Source organism: Rhipicephalus microplus, chromosome 3, assembly GCF_043290135.1.
Source record: "Rhipicephalus microplus isolate Deutch F79 chromosome 3, USDA_Rmic, whole genome shotgun sequence".
Classification (NCBI taxonomy): Eukaryota; Metazoa; Arthropoda; class Arachnida; order Ixodida; family Ixodidae; genus Rhipicephalus; species Rhipicephalus microplus.
Window position 1 is genome coordinate 169,261,991 of NC_134702.1, and position 24,400 is coordinate 169,286,390.

At 44.8% G+C, this 24,400-nt stretch overlaps 1 protein-coding gene across 1 annotated transcript; it reads left to right on the top strand.

Moving 5' to 3' along the window:
- Positions 1 to 466: 466 nt before the first annotated feature.
- On the top strand, positions 467 to 21,481 carry LOC142803431 ((3R)-3-hydroxyacyl-CoA dehydrogenase-like). Its single transcript, XM_075888556.1, has 3 exons — positions 467 to 724; positions 13,243 to 13,436; positions 20,867 to 21,481. The coding sequence occupies exons 1-3, from the start codon at positions 559 to 561 to the stop codon at positions 21,281 to 21,283; spliced, it is 777 nt and encodes a 258-aa protein (XP_075744671.1). The 5' UTR covers positions 467 to 558; the 3' UTR covers positions 21,284 to 21,481.
- Positions 21,482 to 24,400: the final 2,919 nt, after the last annotated feature.

Sequence of the window (24,400 nt, forward strand, 5' to 3'; positions counted from 1 at the left end):
GCTGAATAGCGATGAGGAAAGATACTATGTATTCCAGGAAAGAGAAAATAAATGATAATAAAAATAGAATAATAATAAACGTAAAGTTCACAAGTGAATATGACAAATGTCTTTACCATCAGATGTGAAGTAGCTTAAGGCTACCCCGTGTGAAAGTCATTCAAGATTTCTGAACTGGTTGATTTCTGACAGGTAATATGATTGTGATTTAAGCGGACCGTTCGCTATTTGGAAAGGTCGGGCAGCTGGCTTAGCATGTTGTGTAACAGCGACTGTTCCTCTGGGTAACGTTTGAACACCTGCAACAAGACACCGGATGCGGAGGTGAAGGGGGGGAAGGGAAACGGGGCAGTGTCCTTATTTTTCTCGACTATGGAACATTTTCGAACGCACGTAGAGCCGTAAAGCTGCCTGGTCTACTAGTGCTGCCACCTCTCCTAAGCAGTTATTTACTGCAACGGAGTTCGAAGCGTGTGAGTGATCGCCTGGTGCGAGTTAGGCTGATTGAAAAAGTGCTGGCAGCGTGCAAGATTTTTAGCGAAGTTTATACAGTTAACGATGGCTGCAGTGAATGCGCCTTTGAAAGGACGGCTGGCCCTGGTGACAGGGGGTGCTGGTTGCATCGGTCAGGCAGTATGCCACATACTTGCGTCAAAGGGCGTCGCCGTCGTGGCCGCTGACAAAAATTTTGAGGCAGCAAAAACCTTTGTCCAATCTCTGCCAGGTGAGTTCACAACGCTGGCTTGTTATCCCGCTGAGCTGGCATGAGCTTGTGCTTTAGAACATTTACCACGCAAAACAAGCTGTAATAAAGAGCTGCGAAAGTACCCATGGTTTCATAGCGAATTATATATTGAAATACATTGCCGAGATAATTCAGCGAGTAACCTAAATTATATCGTGATGGCAGCCAGAATATTCTCTGAACTGCCGAAGGTTGTACACGTTACAGATATGTCACTTAGAGGGAAAATTCATTTATGCTAGCATTGTCTAACTCCGAAGCGAGATTCTGGTATGACTTTAACGAAATATTTGTTGTGTGACTGGGAACGAAAAATACAAACAGACAGTACGGGATATGCCTTCTTTTCTTTCTTGTTGTCTCTCGCGTGACGAATATGCCGAAAGCTGTACACCAAAAATATGTTTTTACATTCGACCAAGGCCGCATATAGTGTGTACTTGCAGCTTTTCATGATGTAGTACATTGATTGCTCTGAGGATCATATCTTTCCTCGCAGAGGCACATGGTTATTTTTTTATTATTGCTGAGCTAACAAGACGGCATATGACGTACAGTTGCCGAAAGAGACGAATGCACAACAAGCGTAAATGCGGTCGTGGGTAGCACAACTTTGCCTTCTGCTCGTGGGAAGCCAGCTGGCAACTCTGGATAAGAACCGGCAACCCGCTGGTGCCAGTGATTGGCTTAGGTTGGCTACATTCTAGCCACACAGCCCTAATCGGGGCTTTGGGAGATTGTCACCGCCCAGGGTGATTCATCTACTGCGTTTTTAGTTAAAATTTGTGCTTAATTCCTCGTTCGTAGTTGACAGCTGTTGCCTTGCAAGCGCTGGCCAGTTAAAAAAACAATTGGAACCAATTAGAAAATTTCCACTTGGTTTCAATTGGTACCATTTGGGAATAATACATCATTAAGTCACTTGAACCGATTGGTTGTATGTGAATTGTGTCAAGTGGTCAAATATGTACAAATTGGGCCGATTGAGTGTATTCCTATGGGACAAATTGGTTGAATTGAAATTGTGTCAAGTGGTACACTCAGCCCGTAACCAATTGATCCAACTGACCGTATGCCAATTGCTTCAAATGACACAGTTAGCACATTCGCCTGTAAAAGTGTTCAAGCTTGGTACCTTAGTGGTTAATCATGTCCAGGGTAAATACCAAGAATAACCATATAATTGGCAAGAACTTCCACAGATCTCAGATGGCATAATTGCGTATCACGTAGTTAGTTCTTTGATAGGCTCAGGATCCGCTGATCTAACAAACTTCACACACTCAAGGAGGGGAAACTCAAAATTTATTTGAACACTTGCAGCGGGTGTTGTTATAATGCGAAAACATCCTCAGATGAGCAATGTGCTTGCGCGCATCCTTGTACACCACCTGAAAAAAATTGAGGCAATAATGACTCATTAAACATACGCAAATACAGCAAAAGTCTAGCTTTACCAAATACTAAAGGCGACATGAAGCCATGCGTGTTTAGCAGTGCAACATTAAAACGACCCTTAGCCCAGTCTGAATTTGCCCATTCTTACAAGCAATCGCACAGATAATGCCGCAGGAAATTATGTAACGATTAAGAATGTTCGCCGTCCATCATTTACGGTGCTTGACAAACTGATTCCGAAAAACGGGTTTAATCTTGTGTGCAGTGGTCGCATTTCCATGTACGCGAAATGCGACTCTAAAGGCTACCGATAATTTTTCATTCATTACTACACTGACTGGATGTCAAATTAATTCACTAGCACATAATTACCAGCACTTGCTGCAAAAACTAATGTGCGCCATAAGGCACAAGCATAACACAAATGATGCTTGACGCTAACCAGCATATAGCGCGCTTCGTGCATTTCATCGGATACCGCAGCAATATATACAATGACACAGTGCTTATAATAAAGCAAACAAACATTCGGGACAAACGTTCGCAAATACTGGAAATATATAAAAGCGATACTTCGATTGAACAATCAGAGCAAAGAAACCACAGTGACCTCCTGTCAATGCTGACGAAGTGATAAGCGCAAGGTACAAGCAACATAGCCCTAAAAAGCCGCTCGAAGATGCTTGTCTTGACCTGTGACACTTTCCATAGATGAAAACGACCAAAACATAAAGTCACATCTTAAAAGAGCACTGACATCAAATTTCAAGATCGAGATGTGCTCATCAATCGTTTGGTAAGCGTAGGTCTTTTAGGCCAAATTTGAACGGCATCCGTCACGTAGAAGATAGTTTATTTCGATGTCAAACAGCGTAGAAAAGCTAAGGAGAAAAAACGGAATATAGACTGCCCTGCGACATCGACCCCAGTGCTACGTGTCCGGTGTGATACATTCAACAAATACCATCCTGAGTGATGATGTCCCAGTAGTGATGGCGTGTATGATCCGAGTGTTCTTATTGTGGCGCCGACTGGCGCTGAAGCACAGAAACGCACTCGTCCATCGCGTCTGATCTTCGTCGCACCGGTTTTAATGATTTCTTGAAATTATCAAGATAAAAAACCACCTTTAAAAGGACAGCGAAAGAAAAGAGCACAATCAAACTTGTGTTTGTCGGTCAGCATGTCGGGGAATAGTTGTGAGTTGCAGGTGAGTTTCAGTCGTCTAGTTTGAAGCACGGAAAAAGCGCAATGAGGGCATCTTTTAATAACACGTATGTGTTACGACCTAAAACGACCGCAATCTATAAAAAGTGGAACAGCGGATAGTCAGATATCATCGCTAACAAGTAACACGCAGGTATCGTTGAATTTTAGTTCATCTGTAGACTTTGCGTCCACGTGAAAGTGGTAATACCGTGTTAACCGCGAGAGGCAGGATAGGTGGGGCCATGTGGAGGCGCAAAAAAGAAGCTGGCGAGCAGAAAAGGTATTCGATTTCTCCGCTAATGCTCCTTCGGGATAGCTATATTGCATTGATTCCTCTGCGTATACCTGAATGCTTTGCACGCCAAAACACACCAATATAGCTAACTGAGACACATGGGTGAACATGTCTGAAGCGTGCATCCTCGGGCACCTCTGCAGTGCTGCTTCGAATGGCGTCCATTTCGGAATCACTGTTCTGCAAAGGGTCGATGGAAGCTAAAATAATTCGCGACATAGCGCATCGCCGGGATTCCAAGCTCCAGACTGTCGTATTGAACCCGAGTCGACACTTTGTAGAGCGACGACAGCAATGAAGGTGACAAGGCATAACTGAATGTGTCCGCCTAGCAGACGAAATGTTTGCGGAGCAGCTGAGCCTGGTGTCACTCTTTTCTGTGGAGAATTGCTCAGCTGTGGCGTGATCTGGAGGTGACAGGGAGGTAGCGCCACTGCTGGTGCTCCCAGCGCTAAAAATGACGGGATTGCCAGCCGCTTTTCCATAGTGCCAGATCCCAGTAATATATATCAACAAACAAGATAGTGTTTCATCTCTCAGTTGCGTTTTAGGTCGCGAATCGTTGCTATGGAGTCTATAGCTACTCGCTGACGCAAAAATTTGAGTAAATTTGATGTCAGTACTCCTTTAATGTCACCGAGGTGCCGTTGTCAGATTGTCACCAAGGCTCTTCCCGCAAACACGGAGCACGATAGAACATGCTGCACACACACACGGTGAGAGAGCAACCATGACTAGCGGCGCGCTATGTGCGAAACTGCCACAACCGTGGCCAAAACTACGATGTCATAATAATGTTGTACCGTCGTCCGCAACGTTGTTTCCTGTAAAAAAATGCAGCAAAATACGTTATAATTTCGCATTTCTATCGGAAACCATAAAAAAAGACGATAAGAGTCTAATGCTGTTGAGATGCAGCTAAAGCTGTTAACAAAAATGCCGGCACTGTGGTGTTCTTCGCGACAACGCAAAATTCACTGCACTCTGGTCGTGGCAGATAACGAGTGCTAATTGAAAAAAAAAGAAAACTTCGCCCAGGAAAGCAAATGACCGTTACGCTTTAAACATTATACTTGCGCAACAGCTCAATATGACGCAATGACCACTAGATTTCGTGTCGTTCGTGCACATTATGCAGAAAACGTTCAATAAAAGTTCGCTTTCTCCCAGCAAACTTTTTTTCATCCATTCATGTGGTGCACATATATCATGGCTGTAAAATGTGTGTCCTTTCTCAAACGATTAAAATTAATTCACCTTACGTTACTTTGAATTTATTTGAATCTTAATGTAATAATACTTACACAAGTCGCAAGTAAATGAATACGAAGCGCTTGATCACTTAAATTTGTTGATTACTTAATTGTGCACGCACACTTCCAGTGAAAGTGCCTAGCATAATTGAGAACGAGTCTTTCTAATTCGATTGATGATTGATTGATATGTGGGGTTTAACGTCCCAAAACCACCATATGATTATGAGAGACGCCGTAGTCGAGGGCTCCGGAAATTTCGACCACCTGGGGTTCTTTAACGTGCACCCAAATCTGAGCACACGGGCCTACAACATTTCCGCCTCCATCGGAAATGCAGCTGCCGCAGCCAGTCTTTCTAATTCACCAATAGCAGTTCCGATTGAACCAAAAGGTTCAGTTGGGTATTCAATTTTTCAATTGAATGTGAGCTTCCAATTGGTTCAGTGATACCATTTGGTAATATCAATTGGTCCAGTTAGTGAACCCATTTGGCCCAATTAGAATTCAAATAACGCGTTCGTTGCTCTAACCACTTAGCTACCACATCGGCCTCAATTAGAATTGAGAACATCATCTTGAACCGTTTGGAGATTTCAAATGGTCCTGTTGGGAATACCATTGTCCCAATTGGAAATCACTATTACCGTTTGGACCCATTGATATTTCCAAATGGTTCCAATAGTTTTTTTTTCAACTATGAATACCGAATATTCCGAAGTTTTACAGTAGCGCGTTCGATTAGTTGGGTGTTAAAATCTGTCAAAAAGCCTCGCAACAAAGTCCGCCTATATGAATTAAGCACAGAAGCGTGAGCCACGAAAACACCGTGAGCCGTGTTCATATTCCCAACAAATCGGAGTGCCTTCCAAGTGCTTGTCTTGCTTCGCAATATTAGGCTTTTCGTGGTGGCAATTTCCGCTTGGCTCTTTAGAGATATGTTGGCGCATTTTTTATTCTGTATATATCTGTCATGGTTTTAGCGATGCACGGGAATAGCCGGCGTGGCTTTGTGTAAATATCTGCCAAGTTTTACCGTCACGTTCAGTGCATTATGAGCAGGTCATATCGTACAGATGCTTAACAGCTCCTAAGTAAGCCAGGCTCGTATCATATGAATGATGTGCAACGTGTGCGTAGTAGAGCGCGATATCAAGGTTTTCTCGCGAGTGTTGGTGGTCATTCTGCCCCAGGGGCCCAGCAACCCCTATAGCAAGAATGAAAATGAAGATATTGTATTCTTCCCTCGCCCATTGATTGTTCTGTGCTATAACAATGGCTCATACGACGAACTCAGCACCCCTTCGTCAAGGCTTTCGTTCGTGTCGATCAAGTGTATACTTCGTCTTCTTTACCTTTACGAAGAAAAAAAAATGAATTTTATGAGCCAGATATAGTAAAGCCGGTGCTTGACACTGCTTCATTTGAATGATTTTCCAAGTGTCAGAAAGTGGAAAGTTTGCATGGTCACGCTGTATAGGTGAAACCTGTCCTTACAAAGGTAGTCAACCGTTTGTTGTGCACTGTTTCAGCAACAGCAACAAATTGCAAAGTCGCGTAAGAACAGCAAGCAGTTCGAATCTTGCAGCGCACATCTCGAGCAGAAAGTACGCACAAATTAGCATACACAAGACGAGCGTGGATTAACAAGTGTCACAGCTTAACACTTAAAGTGCGCTGTTCAAACAGAAAGAAGCACGCACGAAACGAGCGCATAAGTAAACACAGGTCAAGCGCAAACTAAAGCCTCTCCACGGGTTTCCGCCGCTAGGTTAAGTACCGCAAACTCGTTCTTCTCCTCTTACTTTAGACCTGTCCTCCCACCAGCGGAAGTGGAGGTGCCACCATGGTCTTTCTGCTGCTTTTCCGGTTCATGACCCACCTCACGGCTAGCGAAAGCTTACACCACTTGACGCGCTACCCCTCCTCATTCATGTTATTTCGCCACTCGGCCGTCAACCCCGTCGGGACGCAGCAAGGTGGCATTCTTCGCTTGCTTAGGGTGAAACGCGAGACAATACTTGTGGAATGAAAAAGAAAATATTTACGTTCTCACGTGTTCAGAAATAAGATATGTTGTTCTGTAAAAACAGCTGTACCTACGTTAATTCAGAATGACATTCCTTATAGTTATCAGCATGTCTCGCCAGCTGCTTTAGATGCTTTCCGTTTAGAGATTGGCACTTTGCATTGGGACAATGTTTTTTACTCAAATGATGCAAACTCAGCCTATGACGCTTTTTTAGAATCGTTTATTTGTATATACAAAAAACACTTCCCTTATAAACAGCGGAAAAAACGTAAAGGTTGTCGGAAACCTTGGATGACACGTGAACTCTTACGTAAAATAGACAGAAAAAACAGATTATTCCGGAAATTCATACGTACGCGCGACGAGGCGGACCTAATTGCTTTCAAGCAGTTCCGAAATGCCTTAAGTAAAGAAATGAAGAAATCAATGGAGCTGTATCATATACAAGCATTTACTGTGTGTTCAAAACGAGCAGATGTTTTATGGAATAGAATAAACTCTTTGATGGGCCGAAATTCGAAAACAGAAGAAATTAAGGAGGTACTCCATGACGGAAACTTGGTCAGTGGAGAGGCTATGGTCAATGTTTTTAATGATTACTTCGTTTACAGAGACTTTAGCGACAGATCAACCGCTACTTGCCGAACTCTGGGTCCAGAAATTGCAAACACGTTTTTCTTAGCAGGTACTATCGAACCAGAAGTCCGCACAGTATTTCTCGGCTTAAAAAACAGTCGCAGCTGCGACGCTGATGGCATACAAATAAAACCAGTGAAATATGTTATCGATCAGATCAGTCCAGCACTAACACACATATTCAATCTCTGTATTTCGACAGGGGTTTTTCCTTCGAAAATGCAAACGGCACGCGTAATAGCTCTCTACAAAAAGGGGAACAAGCATAACGTTGCAAATTATCGACCGATATCTATTCTCCCCGTATTTTCTAAAGGTTTCGAAAAAATTATTTTTAGTCGCTTATCCTGTTTTTGCACCAAATATGTCCTAACAAAATCACAATATGGCTTCCAAAAACATAAGTCTACAGAACTCGCCCTACTGGATCAAAAAGAATATATTCTACAACAATTTGAACAAAAAAATAAAGTGGTCGGAATTTTTGTGGATTTCACACAAGCATTTGACTACATTCACTACGGCATTTTATTTGAAAAATTAAACCATTATGGCATTCGCGGGCTCCCACTCATGTTACTTAAAAGCTATCTGGCGCATAGATGTCAATTTGTTTCGATAAATGATTTAGTATCAGATAAGAAAAATATAATTTCAGGGGTACCACAAGGGAGCATTCTTGGCCCTTTATTATTCACTTTATATATTAATGACATAGTCCATATCTCCCCAGAAGTTAAGTTTATTATCTATGCAGATGACACGAGTATATTTGTCACCTCATCATCAGATGTTATTCTTTCTAATAAAGCTAATGACGTCTTACAGAAGTTAGACAACTGGACAAGTAACAATAAGTTAAAAATAAATGCAACTAAAACAAAAGCGGTAGTTTTTCATTCGAAAGGTCAACAAGTGACTTTGAAGAATAATATTGTATTTAGAGGCTCAGATATAGAAATAGTGAAGTCAGTGAAAGTACTTGAGGTACATTTCTCCAGTTCTTTGCAATGGGATGACCACGTAAATAATATTCAAATAAAATTAGGCCGGATAACTGGAATACTCAGCCGTATCCGGTACCTCATCCCCAATTCGGTGAAGTTATTGATATACAAATCGCTGTTTAGTTCTTATCTTAACTATTGCTATTTGGTTTGGGGAACAACTACAGAAACAAACTTAACAAAATTACTGAGAATACAAAAGAAAATACTGAGGCTGATAGACAACGCTACAGCTCTAGCACCTAGTGACCCACTGTTTAAAAAATATAAGATAATCAAAGTGAATGACCTATATCAATACAGACTACTACGAGAGTACTGCCTTAGCTGCAAACGCGCAAACTTTTTGTTTACGGAAATGGCGAATCTTTGCTTAAAGGAAAAGGCGTATGTAACAAGAAATACAGAAATGTGGAACGTTCCGTACTTTCGCACTAATTATGGTTTTCAGATGCTTCGATGTACTCTACCGCGAATTCTGAATACTTATATTAGCAAAGGTATAGATGTGTCTCATTTAAGTGTCGCAGAATTAGCGGCTCTTTTTGTTCTATAAACTATGTAGCAAACTATGTTATATGTTCTATAAACTATGTATTTATTCAGGTGCAGAAGATTGCTGCAAGTTTCTTTGTTGTGTAAGCTATGTATCAACTACGTTTTCAGGTTTCCTTCCTTTGTGGCATGATCTTTACGTAAAACAATGTGAAAGTGTATGATATTGTGATGTCCTTCATCTGCTGCCATTGTTCACAAAGGGGGCGGAGGATCCCTCAAGCCGTCATTACGGCTTTTCCCTCCGCCTCCTGTTACACTGTACTGTGACGAAGCAAATAAAGCAATCAATCAATCAAGATAGAAGGAAAACAGCGGAAGGAAGTTGCTCAATAACTTCCTTTCGGGAGCTTCAGAACTAGGTGGCAATGGTAGAACTATGGTTGGCGCTACTTAAAAAGCGGAGGTAGAAGCGATGGAGGGGCTTTAGCGCAAACAACTGTCACAATTCTTCCGGCGTTGTGTGTCAGCAGCGTGCTTCCTTCGTAAACGTGGCCGTGGCAGCGTGCGAAGTGAGCTTCTTCTTCTCCCGAATTACGAGTCCAATAAGCGTGCGCGCAGGAGAGACCACGCTCCGTGAAGTTGGCGCTTCGTGGAGGCGATGTCCTTTAGGGCGCGCTCAACGAGAGCCTGTCGCGCCATCTGGCCATCGACAACGAAAACGAGGTTAAATTTTGAAGCTCCGAGGACTGCAAAACGCTTTGTGGTGCAATAAATGGCTTGCCGTTAGCGCTACATACAATGTCCTATTACCTTATACATTCTGTCATACAATGTGCTGAGTATTGGGATATTGCTGGTTCGATTCTGCCCGACAGATGCTTCCTTTCTGGTTATTTTCATTGCAGTCTCTTAGTATCTATTCGTCAACGTCACTTCCGTGACGCAAGTACGTAAGCGGAGCCTTGGTCGATCCCAGCATAAGACATTTTCGGGTAAAAGAAATCGACAGCGCGCTTTCCTCCGACTTGGACGACCGCATCCTGAAGGGGCCTTCCAACCCTATTCTACCCCCCATGTTTTATTCGTGAGTTGTGTTGACTGCGGTGCATACAGACTAATTCAGCAAAAACAGCAATCATAACGGCTCGCAATCTGAAGTTATTTGACTTGGAAAATTCAAAATAAGGAAAAAAAGCTCCTCCTCAACTCGATATCTGTGGGATCACTTGACTACATTTCACTAGCCCATGATGTTGGAAGGCTGCCCCAATAAAATAGGCTGGAAGTGCCTTCGTAAGGGAACCTCACATGCCCTTGTTGCTTGCTTTTTTATTTTCTTGATTTAAAAGCCATGCTGACCTTGTCGCCACAGTAACACCCCTTGTGCATGACGCCTGGCTTGCTAGAACGTAATTGGGAGCTACTGCGTCGAAGCGAGGCATTTTCTGCTGCTTTTTACAACATTCTGAGTCAATCCCTCCTCTTATTCTGAGAAAGGAACTTGGGGAAAGACCAAGACAGTGAAGTGCTGTTGACCTTTCACGCGTTGTTCGGTGAGCCGCCCAACGAATAACAACGCTGCGCTGCACCCCTTCAACAGGGCACGTGCCGGAAGAGACAGCACGCAAACTCCCAAAATAAAGAAGAGGGGACAGAGAGATCTTTCGTATAAACATCCGACTCGGGCAAGCCGAAAATGCAGTGGCAAAATGGCAGCCAGTGCCTCGGTGGTCAAAATTTTCGGAGCCTCTCTTAATCATATGGTGGTTTTGGGACGTTAAACCCCACAAATCAATCAATCAGCAGCCAGTGCCTCTGTCGTGCTTTGTCGTCACAGCGATCTTTTGTTATTGTTGTTGTAGCCGTGTTTGTTCAAGGTCCAATAAAAAAGCACAGAAAAGAAAAATGAAACAGGTCAGTAACCTCAGTTTTGACCAGACACCACTATGACTTCTAACGTTACATTTATTCAATGATATGGCGGCAACTTTCCGGCGTCATTTCCACCCGCAAAGCGTTGGCGGGTGCCACTACGTGCCATATGCAGTCGGCAGCGATGTAGTGACTTTATTGTGTGATTAAATTTGATTCAGTGATTAGACCTACGCTAAAATTATCTCCAGCTGTCAGTCTACGTAAACCACAGATAAAAACTGGCACTTTATAGTGTTAGAGGGCCCCTTTAAGGAACATAAAATATTAATGAAGCTTATCTTAATTATTGATAGCTCCATCTCCGAGAAAGGGGACTGTGGGGCATGCTATTGCTTACCGCTTTATCACATATTGCAGTCGTCATTTTTCAATCTCTTGTGAACAATGTTCACACCTTGCTTCTCTGGCAATTGCTCGTCATTACATGACAAGAGAAGCAGAATACACATCAAAATATAATAATAATGCAGAATTGCAAGCACTACGTGTACTTTGGTGATGGTTAACAGCGGAAGATAAAAAAAAAAGTGGTGCGAGAGGAAGTGAATGGAAGCTGGCAAGAGAACAGAAGCGGGTAAGAGCATTTCTGCCTGTTCGGGGTGGAGCCACCTTCCGCTCTTGCTTGAAGTCCTCAGGAGAGGGAGGACTTGGAGGTGGACGCCATAGGCGATGGATGCCAGGGTGAGTTAAAGGGACACTGAAGTCAAATAACAGTTTACGTCAAATTGTAAGCTCAGTGTATGACAACATCTAAAACTACAATATTATCAACAACAGTGCTCTACTTACCGATAAATTAAAGTAAATGCACAAGCACACAAGCGCTGCAGTAGGACATTTTCCCTATGACATCAGAAGAACCGCCTACAAATAATCACTAGTAATTGATATAACTGCACTAAATAAAGAACTTTCCGTACACCAAGAGACGCAATAAAATGCTGCTTGTTCGTTTCTGTTTGATTCACGAAAAAAAGAATGGCTGGACGTTACTATACAGAATGGCACGAGTGGCTCAAAAATTCAATTTACACGGGACAGTGGGTGCCATCTAGCGGGGCGCAGTTGAAACAAAAAGCGCCTGCAATCTCGAAGCCATTGGCGGGAAATTGATCAATGGCCGTTGCTGCTGCTGTGACTCCCACTGCTTTCAGACTGCTGATATTACTAGCGCAGTAAAGCCGGGTAACGTTGTGCAGGGCAAATGTAACGTGAATCAGTCTGTTTGGTCCGCTTCTTGAGGCGGGTAATTTGAAGTGCGCTAATCCGACGCTGACCTCTAAAACGTGACCTCATTTCAAAATAGGTCCTTCCTTGGCAAAAAAGTAGCACTATGAAATTTGTTGACTGCTATTTCGACAATCAACATCGACTTAATAGTTGCCTTTAGTGTCCCTTTAAATATCCTATCTGGAGTACGGTCGCCAACGGCTTCGGGATCGTTGTACTAACGTGTAAATATGCGCTGTAGTGAGAAAGATTAGGAGCGCACGGCTGCTGAGTCTCAGTATCACTCGCCTCGCACACGTGCGCACCGGTCAAAGGGTGTTATTTAGGGCATGGTTGGCCGTTGCCGTGTTCAAATAATGGAAAGTGTTTAATCAATTGATTCGACTGAGTGAAGGCAGAAATCGATTACACTTATTCAATTCACCCTTATTTGATTTATAGTTCATCGATTTTACCATCCCTATGTGACAAAAGTATTAAGCATCCAGTTCCGCTCCCACATCAGTTGTGTTTAACGAAGTTTTTTTTGCCTACCCTGTGTGCATGAACACCCAGGGCATCTTCTCTTAGTGCGTGCAACGACAGTGCATTGAGGACTCAAGATGCAGCGAGTGGACTTGTAACCAAATCGTTCGTCACGGTGCCCCTAACTTTATGGCGTCGCTGAATAGCATCCCTAATATTAGGGCCTCACTTGACGACAACTTGAAAGTGTAAGCAAGCGGAGCCTCGAGTACTCAGGCATTCATCGTGGTGCATGCTGCTTCATTCAAGCATTGTGTAAAAGCAAGGAACAATAGTTTTGTGGCAGAGAACCAACATGGCATTCGGACACGGCGACTGGCAATTCACGTGGTTTAAATATTTCAAAAGTAGTGATTGCAATGTCGCATGGAGCGTGCTTTTTACCCCACGCTGCTTCGTGCTTCATTTCTATATCCGTCGCCCGTATATCATACGAGGCTACAGGATGTAAAGAAAATGTTTCTGCACATTGTGCGCAGGTGATGCCAAGCACCAGGCCTTGTATGTCGACGTGTCTGACCCACTGTCCGTGGAGCAGCTCTTCACCGGCATCGGGCGTTCTTTCTCAATGCCCCTTAGCATTGTGGTCCATTGCGCTGGTATATTGCGCGCAGCTTCGCTCACCGAGAGTACAGATGAACTGTTTGATGAGGTTATAAAGGTTGATCTCAAGGTAAGACATCTACTCTTGAACCTAAGTTACACTTTGGGTTTTGTGTGTATGAACTGTGTATGTAGACCCCGTAGATTTCCGCAAAAAATTGCAGAATTCCCGTATTTCCACGCAAACATGGAACATGTAAAAGTGCGCTAATATTGGAGGTCAAAGTTCATCGAATAATATTTTATTGTGAAATCGCAGGAAGTTATAGCTTCAATCCAGCCATCGTCACAAGCTAGATGCCAAGGCCTCGCTGTCTTTGAAGTACGTCCCTGAAATTTATGCTTTTACCGCAAAAGCTATTATGAGATCGCAATTCTGGTCACGTGCAGTCGCCGGCCGCTGCCGCTGCCGCCACTGGTGTCCGTAACCACATCGCGCGAAACCAAAGACATAGTGGGGCTTGAAATTCGGGTCTGCTAGGTGCCAGCCCAGTATTCTACTACTGAACTACAACGGTGCTTGCGCCTTCTTGGCAAACCTAGCACCAAAGACACAGTGGGGGCTCAAATCCAGGTCCGCTGGGTGCCAGCCAAGTATTCTAACACTGAGATACGTTAGTGCTTGTGACTTGTGTGCAAACTTACCTTAGGCAGGCTTGATGTCGGGAAACCAATCGCGTTATTACGTCTTATAAAGCGTTTTAAAACAGCGTAAGAACAACCAGTCGTCGCACAATGCGAATAACATAACGAGTAGGCCGTCCAATGCTCTAACGCATTACGAAAGCTTGTTCGTGTTCCCCTAATAACTGTGGCGCATACCCACTTCAGCCATAATTATTCATCGTCGTCAGGCACTGCATGAACAATTGACATGAAATTCCTTGAAAGTGTTGAGCGGATTCCACGCTTCTCAGAAGAATGACGAAAAACAGCATAGTGAGTGCCGGCCTACTACCCAAAAGAATACTAATAATGCCCCGGTAGATATCAAGCACGTGTGCTTGCAATAGTTACCCAATGAGTATTTAGAAAATGCTATGAAAGGCCGCTTTTCTAGCTTTTGCTGTGACTGTGCTGCGCCTGCCGCGCAGTGCTGGAATTTTCAGAACGGCCGAAAACTGGGCCCTTGGCGTCGCATGCGAACATTTGGTAATGCTGCAGCCCACCATAGTCGAACACTCCTTTGGGATGTTACAAACCTGTCTCCCGCCGCGAAGTTGGTTTTTTCTGTATGAAGAATGGCATACCTCTAGCAAGTCGCAGGGTCCGCGGTCCATATCTTTCCAAACAAGAGCAGCCAGATGTATATTTTGTCTTTTGGCTTCTTTGTCTAATTGTAACACCTGTGCAATGCAACACGTTTTTCCTTACATATATGACGATGCCGATGAACTCTCTTCACGCGAAAAGACGATTCGGGTGGGAAAATTGTAGCCACAAGCGTCACTATCTTAGTTAAGGAAGTATTGTCACCGAGGCACTGTCACAAGTTTATTTCCTTTAACACAAGAAAAGCAGGTTTAGGAACCGAAACTGTTTGATGTAAAAACTGTTACTTGCAGCATGTCATTTTGCAGCTTCTTGGTTGTCTGTTTGCAAAATTTTACGTTTTCTTTGGCATAAAGTTAGGTTAGGAATTTTAGTCTCGTTTGAGCAGGTTAACGACTATACAAATATTATAACTTCAGTGACGTCCTCGTTTCGATACGGTTATACTGACTCTGTGCTACGAATGAACCAAGCGGAGGTGCTTAAATGGGTCATGACACCCAAGTTTCGACCATAATCTGTGTTGTGTGGGCTGTTCTTGTACGTATACAGACAAGCTGGCGAACTCAGAGCAAATTTTGTCGAGCCGTTCAGTTATAATCGAATAATTCTATAAACGAGTGAGCAGCCAGAGAGTCTGGCAACACCGGTGAGCTCGCTAGCCATGACGTCATGAACCACTTGCTGGGCCGACGCCTCCTCGATTTAGATGCCTGCCGCGTGAGGACAAAAACAGCTGCCACACCCTTTTCCTCCTTTATTTTCGATTACTGTCGGTCTTTAGCGCCACCTGTGGCGGACGGTGCAACAACTCGACATTTTGCATAGCCTCCGAAATAGTCGTGTATAGTTGCCGATCTCAAATAACTCTCGACCGATGTGCCCCTAAAGACCACAAATAAAAAACGCCTTGATAATAGTGTGGGTCGCGAGCACCTTTGCGCGGCACTTGCTCAAAACTGAAGGCAGGACGACTCCGCTGGAAACACGAGTCATTCATCAGGCATCTTAATAAAGGAGGCGTTGGCCTCGCGAGCTGCTACGCGATCTCCATTCTGGAGGACGATCGTGTTCCGCACTTTCACTCAAACTTTTTCTGCGTTGTTCAACTTGCCACTGGAAATAAATGACTTCCTGGGATTGAAGCAATGCCACCGCGCCACCCATGTAGTGATGGTATACTTGCAGCAAGCAATTTGAGAGGTCAAAAAGTGTACTGTGATCGTGCAACGCATATGCCGTTTGCCACTACGGATATATATTTATTAAAACTCCTCGCAGGCAGTCCCATGATTGAGCATCACACTTGCGATTTTTTTTTACCGGAACCGAATACAATCGCGAGAGTTCAAACACATATTCTGCCGAAATGCATATCATGAGTAACCCGATTGCCGCACTGACATGCCGTTCACCTCTGCTTTTCACATAAGCCGCACACAGCAGCCGATGGGAAAACAACGGTCGCACCACGCAGCCTTGCTACGACCACTTATTACATTCAGCACATAAAGTCGCGCATGCACGTAAGTTGGCCAACAATAATTTGCAAGTTTTGCCAGTTCCATGGCGCTAAGTAAGACTTGCTCACGAATGCAACGTAGATGGACCCTCGTATCCGAAGCTCGCTTTTCGACCTCACACGCGTAAAAAATATCTACTTATCATTGCGGAAAGGCGTCTGCCTCCACGGTGAGGTTGCGGGCCCCTTAGTTCACACCGTCTTCGACGCTTTCTTCGTCACTTGAGCTGGTGGCGATGGAGTCGAAGTCAAAATGCGCAACGTACTCGACGTCGTCATAAAGGATGATGGTGCCTGTAACATACCGCAACACTTGCAACCCACTGACAGATGTGGACCACGCGGCAAGCAACACTGGCAACACTGACCGCGTGCGGAACGTGCTATTTGGTAGCAGACGATGACACTGCTCCTTCGGCTTGTGGCGTCACGCAGGCCATGACAAAACGGCTGTCATCAGTGTTTGGCGGAGTTTACAGCCGATGACTTCTACGGCTTATTTTGGACTCGAACAATTTATTATAGTTTTCACACGTGTACAAGCATATTTATCCCTCTACCTTTGGTTTTCACCGAAAAACGTCTATTCTTGGGTGACCATGTCATGACACAGTTGATGTGCCACGGCACAGCTGCTTCGCACAAATGACGTCAGTACGCTTAGCAGCTGGAGCCGAGCCTTTAGTCGTTCATGTAATACCGAGTTTCTGTGTTCATTTTTCTTGTTAATGTTTCAGTTTTGTTCTGTTTCATTGCGTAGAGGTTTTATTTTTCTGTTTAGTTTTGTTTGCTTTATTGTATCGGAAGTTTTGCTTCTTTCTTTATTTTTATATGTTGGGACTCGCTCCCCTCTGTAATGCTTTGGCAAATGAGGGTTACAAAATAAAGAATAAATAACTGAGTAAGTGTGTAATAAGTGAAGACCAAGCGTCAAGCAATCGTTGCCTCGGAAACACAATCGCTCACCTACAGGTGCTACATATTGAGCAATGGTACGGTCTTTGTTCACATGCTCGCATCTACATTTCTCCCATGCCCCCAGGACAATCCACAGTTCACCACTTCGTTCGTAAGTTTATCTCTATGCCTTATCTTCTTAGCAGCACTGAAAAAAAGTTCATGCATTTATATGCGCAACAGTAGATAAATACCTGACTTAATCGATGTGAACAAGGTCAAAGTTAACAACAAAGCGCCGTGCTAGTCCTCCATCCTCAAGGACAGCTCAGGTATTTATCTACTGTTGCACATATAAATGCATGAACTTTTTTCAGTGCTGCTAAGAAGATAAGGCATAGAGATAAACTTACGAACGAAGTGGTGAACTGTGGCTTGTCCCGGGGGCATGGGAGAAATGTTTTGGAGGGTGGGGGGAGGGTAGCGAAGGGCAGCTTTTTTATTTGAAGTGGGGGCCAGGCAGGAAATTGTGGTTCGGTGCCAAACCATGTTCTGTATGCCATGGCGAAAAATGCGGGAAGGGGAAGAGTTCGTTTGCAGCGCTCCTCAGCAAAATGAACGACTATTGCCTCGCGCGCCCAGCTACCGCGAGAGGGCACGGATTCTGGCGGTGCTGGACACTGCGGCAGACAGCGTGCGCATGTTTTTTTTTCGCGCACGAGCAAGAATCACCACAATAAGCATCTGGCTAAACTGAAGGAAAGTATTTTTTGTCACTGCATTTATTTTGGTCCCGTTTACGAAGAAAAGCATGGCAACTGTGGCATTTTCCTGTAAGCAGGTATCAATTCGTGTCTGGCAGTATTACTTTTTTTTCATTACGGTCCATTTTGCCTTGGCGTTAAATACCTCGATCTGAGATATATAGAGACATTCTAGCACCTCTCCTTTCTGGAGACTTGTATAGGGAAAACTGGGCTAATTATCGTCGTTGAATAATACTGCTTTCCTATCCTGTCTCATAATATTACTGTTATATCGCGTACGAAAATTTATGAGGTGGTTAACCGAAGCGCTGTTATGCTCTAGATAATTGAGTGCCCTGTTCATGTCATTGAAGTAAAGTACGCGAGAAATAATATTGTCGGAATATTGTAGAAATCTCATTACCGACCTACATTCACTCCCAAAGTTTAAACAGTGAAAGTGCTTGAGTTGTGATCGTATCCGTTTTCGTCATCCGAGCTTTGATTATGTTTTCGTAGCACTATGGCAATATCGGTGCTCTCGACTGCATCCAAATCAAAGAGTCGAACATGTAGCATAATGGCGTCTTTCTAATGAAAACTAAGTACTCTCCGAGGCAGGCCAGTAAAGGAAAAAAGTGCAAATTGTCAATGCTATGTAACTTAGAAGCGTGGCAGTTTGGGCTAGTTGGTATGACATGACGATAGATATAGTGGGAGAACAACTTCTTGTCTCTTTGTCGTCGTTCTGTTCTCGCGCTATAACTATATCGTAACACTGTAGTATATATGTAACACGGCAGTATTTCATACCAGGTACATCAAACCCTGAGCGCGTGTTCCGTACTTCTTGAGCAAGCAAAACATTCCGATGTTCGTTCTTAACTTGTCCAACGTATTCACTGCACAGCGTAAAATTCACAGTGCGAATGTGCGACCATAAGTGACGAAAATGTGCCTGTAACCAGCCTATGGTCGTCGCAGAACCAGCAAGGTCCAGTCTACACATAGCCTAGACGCGTGGCGACCGCCTGCACCCTCCACCCTGTATCTTGCTTCTGCGGCTCGGTGGGAGGATTCTCGAAGCGATGTTATAATGAAAAGCAGCTCTGATTCTAGAAAATAAAAAAATAGCAACTCTTCTATTCGAGTGTAACCCGTGAGCATAGAGCACGGCACTCTTCTGACTTCGCTTGTTGGTCGGGGTGTAAGTTTTTTTCTTTGCCATTGTCCTGCCTACTATACAGCCTGCAAACTCTGAAGTACAGTGAGTTTCCAGCACATCCGGATCTCTCAGAGATGCATCGCAATTATAGGTGCTCTATTCAGGCAGTTTCACGTGCCGCGATTGCAGCGAAAAAAAAAATCGTTCCGTTCGCTCCAATCGCTCTGTTCCCAACTGTCGCTAATAGCGGTTTTGTTTCACATGGACCGCGAGCGGTCCCTGATTTTTGCTCTTTGACTGGAGCGGCGAGTTCTCGCCACCGCTTATTGTGACAGATACGAATGTAATAATATGTGCATTATGATATCATGAAGTTACCGTAAAAGGTAACGAAGGGCCCACTCGTTTCGTCATTTAGGAACACTTCCCGGTCTGAATTCATTTTAAAATGGCCAGCATCGGCCATTAACAAAACAAACACGTCGACTCTATTTCTACGGCTTGGCCGGACCTGCCCTATTTCGACGGGTCTCGACCGAAAATCGCTCCCGCAGCTGCGATCACAGCGAAAATTTCCAACATGTTGAAAGTTCGCCGCTGACCGCTGTGATGGGAGCGTACTGCCCCCCCCCCCCCCCCCCGAACCTTTTTTTTTTTTTGCTGTGAGCGAATTCGAAGCCTGAAAATCGCTATTTTTGTGTCATGTGAAACAGCCTTTATGGGCAGCGCAAATCTGCAAAAAAAGAAGTGTCAATTTGAAAATATATACGCCCAAACATTGACTTTGCCTCATATTCCCCCGCTATTCTCAAATGAGCGCGAAACCATTTTTTTCTCGCCACATGCAAGCTTCGCCAACAGCGCGGCAGCCGTTTCGACCACATGAAGGAGCGCCGCGTTGCGGAGAAAAGAGCGGACCAGGCACACCTCTGGAAAGACGCTTTCTCCATGCGATTAGTACGGCCGGGAAGAAACCGGCCGCGCGCACGCCATCTCGGAGGCCATGGTCTCGCTAACAATAAGGAATCAGTTACAACGTGAGGTTTTACTTGCGAAAGTTATGACAAGATTAAGAGGCATTCGGTAATGAATGGCTCTAGAAATTTCAACCATCTGGTGTTCTTGCACGTGCAATGGCATCACACAATACACAGGCTTCAGCTCCATCGAAATGCAACCGCCGCGGCCAAGGTCGGAGCTGTGGCCCCACGGTCAACAAACGAGCACCGTACGTAGCTCTAAACTGCACTGCCGAAGGAGAGAGTAAGCAAAGAACGTTTTAAGCGATGTCTCATTGTGGTTCTATTGCTTTAGTCGCTCTTTAGTTTTGGTGTATTGCTCTGTTAATCTGTTGTATCTTAATATGGAGCAACGCAAGTATGAATCTTTCAGAAATCAGCATATAACAAGCGCTTGATAGGTGACGCTCATATTGTGTTTGCTTCCTTGTGCTTGCCTTGTTATCGCCCCATGTGGCATTGTATGCACTTCTACCTTCTCGGAGATTACTTTTAGCTCCTCGCTACGCATTCCCCACACATGCACTGCAATACTCATAATTTATTGGTTATATCTCGCAATCTCACAGCTCCTTATTCATGTCGACATTTTTCTTTCTTGTATTCCCTAGCTCCACAGGAACAAGTTTACTCCATTTTTTATGTCACGCTAGTACTGAACACGTAGCGGTTGTTTTCGTCACTGAATAAAGGTGTTGTTTAATCGTTCGGCAAATCGCAGCATTTAATGTTACTCTAACAATGGGACGTCTGTAAAGAACACAAATAGTTCAGGTGATTGCTTGAAGAGGCGTTAGAATGAGCCGAGCATGTGGCGAACATATTCTTGGGCTGTATGGCATCTTGCAGGTTCAAAAGAACTCTACATGCCTTTTTCAGGGCACCTTCTTGGTGAATCGCGCTGCATGTCAAGATATGCTGCGATCTGGATCGGATATTCCCGCAGGTGGTGGTGCCATCGTGAACATATCCAGCCTCGCAGCTAAGTGCGGCTCCTCGCAGTCTTGCGCATACGCCGCTGCCACCGCTGGTATCGTGGCTCTGACCAAGTCGGCGGCTTTAGAACTGGCGACGCACGGCATTCGTTGCAACGTAGTAATACCCGGCTGGGTGGAGTCACCCTTCATGGCTATCGCCAATGAAAGTAGCAAGTCCGCAGTTGTGTCGGCCACACCGCTCAAGAGGACCGCCCAGCCAAAAGAGATAGCGGAGGCTATCGTATTTTTGTGCTCGCCATCAGCAAGCTCCTATATTACGGGGTCTGTTCTTGAGGTAACCGGAGGATTTAAGATGTGAACTTTTCACTATGAGCCGGGGAATAAATAATAACCTTGCTTTAATAAAATTGTTGAGTACCCATTGACATTGCGTGACCTCTTGAGGTTTGGCTATTACGATACTTACTGGTGTAAAGTTGTAATAGGGAGAATGTAGACAATAGTGTGATTAGCGTATTACAACAGCACAAAGATAGTGTTAGATGTCTCCAAGTATGCTAAGAAGTTCGAAAGTAGGAATGCGTTCATTGCAGTTGATATGCCTGAATTGACAATAAAGCTAAATTCATTAAATATCGCACTTTTTGATGATCTATTTTCTGCATAGCTTGGTTTATTGTAACGCGCGCTGAAGCATACGTGATGATACGACTCTAATATAAGCTCTGAGATTCCTGCTAAACTAGATAAAAGATGTTCACAAATCGGATAGAGCCTGCTTTTCTATGGTGGTAAAATATAAAAAAACAGCCGGGTAAATTGAAGCAAGCGAGATGCCATGCTTCATTGTAGGCAACGCGGCCAAGCTTGGGAAGTCGCTGGCGCATTCCCCGAGATAGACGAGGGCGTGGTCGCGTATTATCTGCTATCATTCTTTAGCTTCACTATGTACGTGTTAATTACACGAGAATTCAAAATCAGCAGCCATTGCTGTCTTTGGGAAGCCAGGCTTGTTTTCGTGCAATAGATGTACAGCCGCCAAGTCTGTGTTGAGCGCGAGAAGTCGGTTTGTGCTCTGCGGGGCAACACATTGAGGCAGTTGATGGCTCTGGCGTGGTCATCCTGACTACTAGGCCGCGCATGCTCCTGATAGACTACTTTAAGGTTTCACCCCGCAGGGCAAAAACTATAGACCATCTACCCGAAGGAAACTTGGTGTAGCGTTTACTCGAGTAAACGTTTGTTTGTAACGCAAAAACACGAGAAGCGCGTCGCGTTGAAGACGCTTGCGCTCGGCTTTCTTGGCTCGTGTCTCGTCGGTGTTACCCACGGGCAGGCTCCGTACAGTCGAGTTTACGGCTACCCTGGCACCACCTGCCATAGTGACGGGAAAGTAGTGTGACGGTGGGCTGCGGCTCGGCCAGCTCTTTCCCCGCGCAACGCCGACAGTGCAATGCACGGCTGAGGCTATTTGGCTGTTTATCCTTACTCTGATGCGTTTGAGGTAGTGCAATGACTTCTGCTTCAGGGGCAAGTGTCAGAAGGGGTGCAGGTGTGAAGAAAAACCCCTGCAACTGGCGATAGTGCTGTGTCAAGGACTGCCGTAATCACGAATTGCAGCCCCTAATTAAGTTCGATTGGTTTGCTGGCAAGTTATTCATATGTTGTGATGTATAATGTCTCAACGGCGCAGTGTTTGCAATTGCCCGTCGCTTCGTGTTTGCAGCTGCAATAGCCTCCTCGACGTTGACGGCTATCCTTGTCAAGCTGAAAGGCAATATTAAAGCTAATTAGTTCTCTTGTCGTAAGCTTAGGCAAGCTCAGAATGATTGGCATGACAGTAATTCCCAGAAATGGTCGAGTTCACTAATAACTCAAAGCACTCGAAACTAAGTCAATATAAACGTAGCTGAAATATTTTGCGTATATGAGTGCAACTTGATTATCTAAAAACATAATCCACGCGAAACGCGAATAAAGTGCTCACAAATAAAAATACCAAATTTGTCTCACTTGCCACGCGAAGCTCTTCGTCTTTGCACAGATCAGGTCTAGAAGTAAGTCCCCCTTCTGTATACAGAATAAACCGCGCTAGCTAGGCCGCTTCCAACTGCTTGTAAACCTCAGAAGTTTTCGTCTAGTGGCGCATCAGACTATGCTGACGTAATGCCAACGTGCTCACACTGTTGTATTTCCGTGGTGGCGCACAGCCAGCTGTAGTCAAAATAGCACCTGATTCGTGGATGAAATTTCTCAAGTTCGATCAAACGTAGGCCTTGCTTCACGTGCCAACAATCTGAAGTGAGATATTTTGCTTCACTGGTCATTACTGTGCCGAATACGTCTTACGGTCGTGACCCACGGATCTCAGTCGACTGCAAGCAGATCGTGCAAAATCACAATGCAAAGTCACCGTGCTGTGCCCATTTCATATCGAAGTGTTTATCCATTTAAAATCGCAGTGTTCCTAAGCCGCTGTGTACGACGCGTCGCAGTAAAACGAAGCATGCATCGCCACTAGAAAGGCGTCGATTAAAACTTAGTCCAACCATTCATAACGCAACGTTTTTAAGGTGGCATTTTAGTCACTTCAGTTTTAGTGTCACAATATATATTACTCACGTGCAGGAGGACTTTGCAGAGCTGCTTTGCCTGCTGAAAGCGTCTCTTTGCGTGAACGTCCAAACCACGACGTTTCTCACTTCGCGTCCATGTGAAGCGGCGTGCAGCTTATCCCCGCTTTTTAACGCGGCACCGTGAAACTAGTCGCTTATTTCTTTCTTAGGTAGAAACCCCCCGAAAAGTATCTGAAACATTACCAACTAGGTGCGAGTCTTGAGTCGTCGCGCACACAAAAACGTCTGATCGTGGGCTTACAAGCAGAGATGCGTGCGTACTTTCGGATTTCCCACCTTCTCATTGTCACGCTGCTCTCCACGGGTGGAGCTGAACGCCGTGGCGCAGCTCCTGCTCAGCAACGCCACCTGCTCACTGTACGGAGCCTATTCTCGAACTAAATTGGTGTTCTTGACTCGCACCTCGTCGGTGTCGCTGGTGTGCCACTGCCGACGCTTGCCGACGAGGCGCTGCCGACGAGGCGCTTCACTGGCTCGCGCCTCGTCGGTCTTGACGTCGCCATTAGCGAACTCGATCAGCTTTGCTAACCCTCGCAACGCAGGTGATAGCCGGGGAAGATACGCGCACACTAGTGAGAGGCATGCCGCGACGGCGTCCCACCCGTCGGCGCCTTCGCGCGGCAGGCAACCGCGCGCTGTCCACGTTGCCGGCGCTGCGAGATTCTCGAGGCGCGCCGCGTGATGGATGAATGGATGGATGGATATGGCTGTGCCCTTTAGATCGAGCGGTGGCTAGCTCCACCAAGCCATAATACTTGATGAACCAAAAACTAGATTTTTTCCCCTTAAAAAGTGAGGTTGAGGGTTCGTACTTTGCAGTGAAGGGTTTCATTTTCACT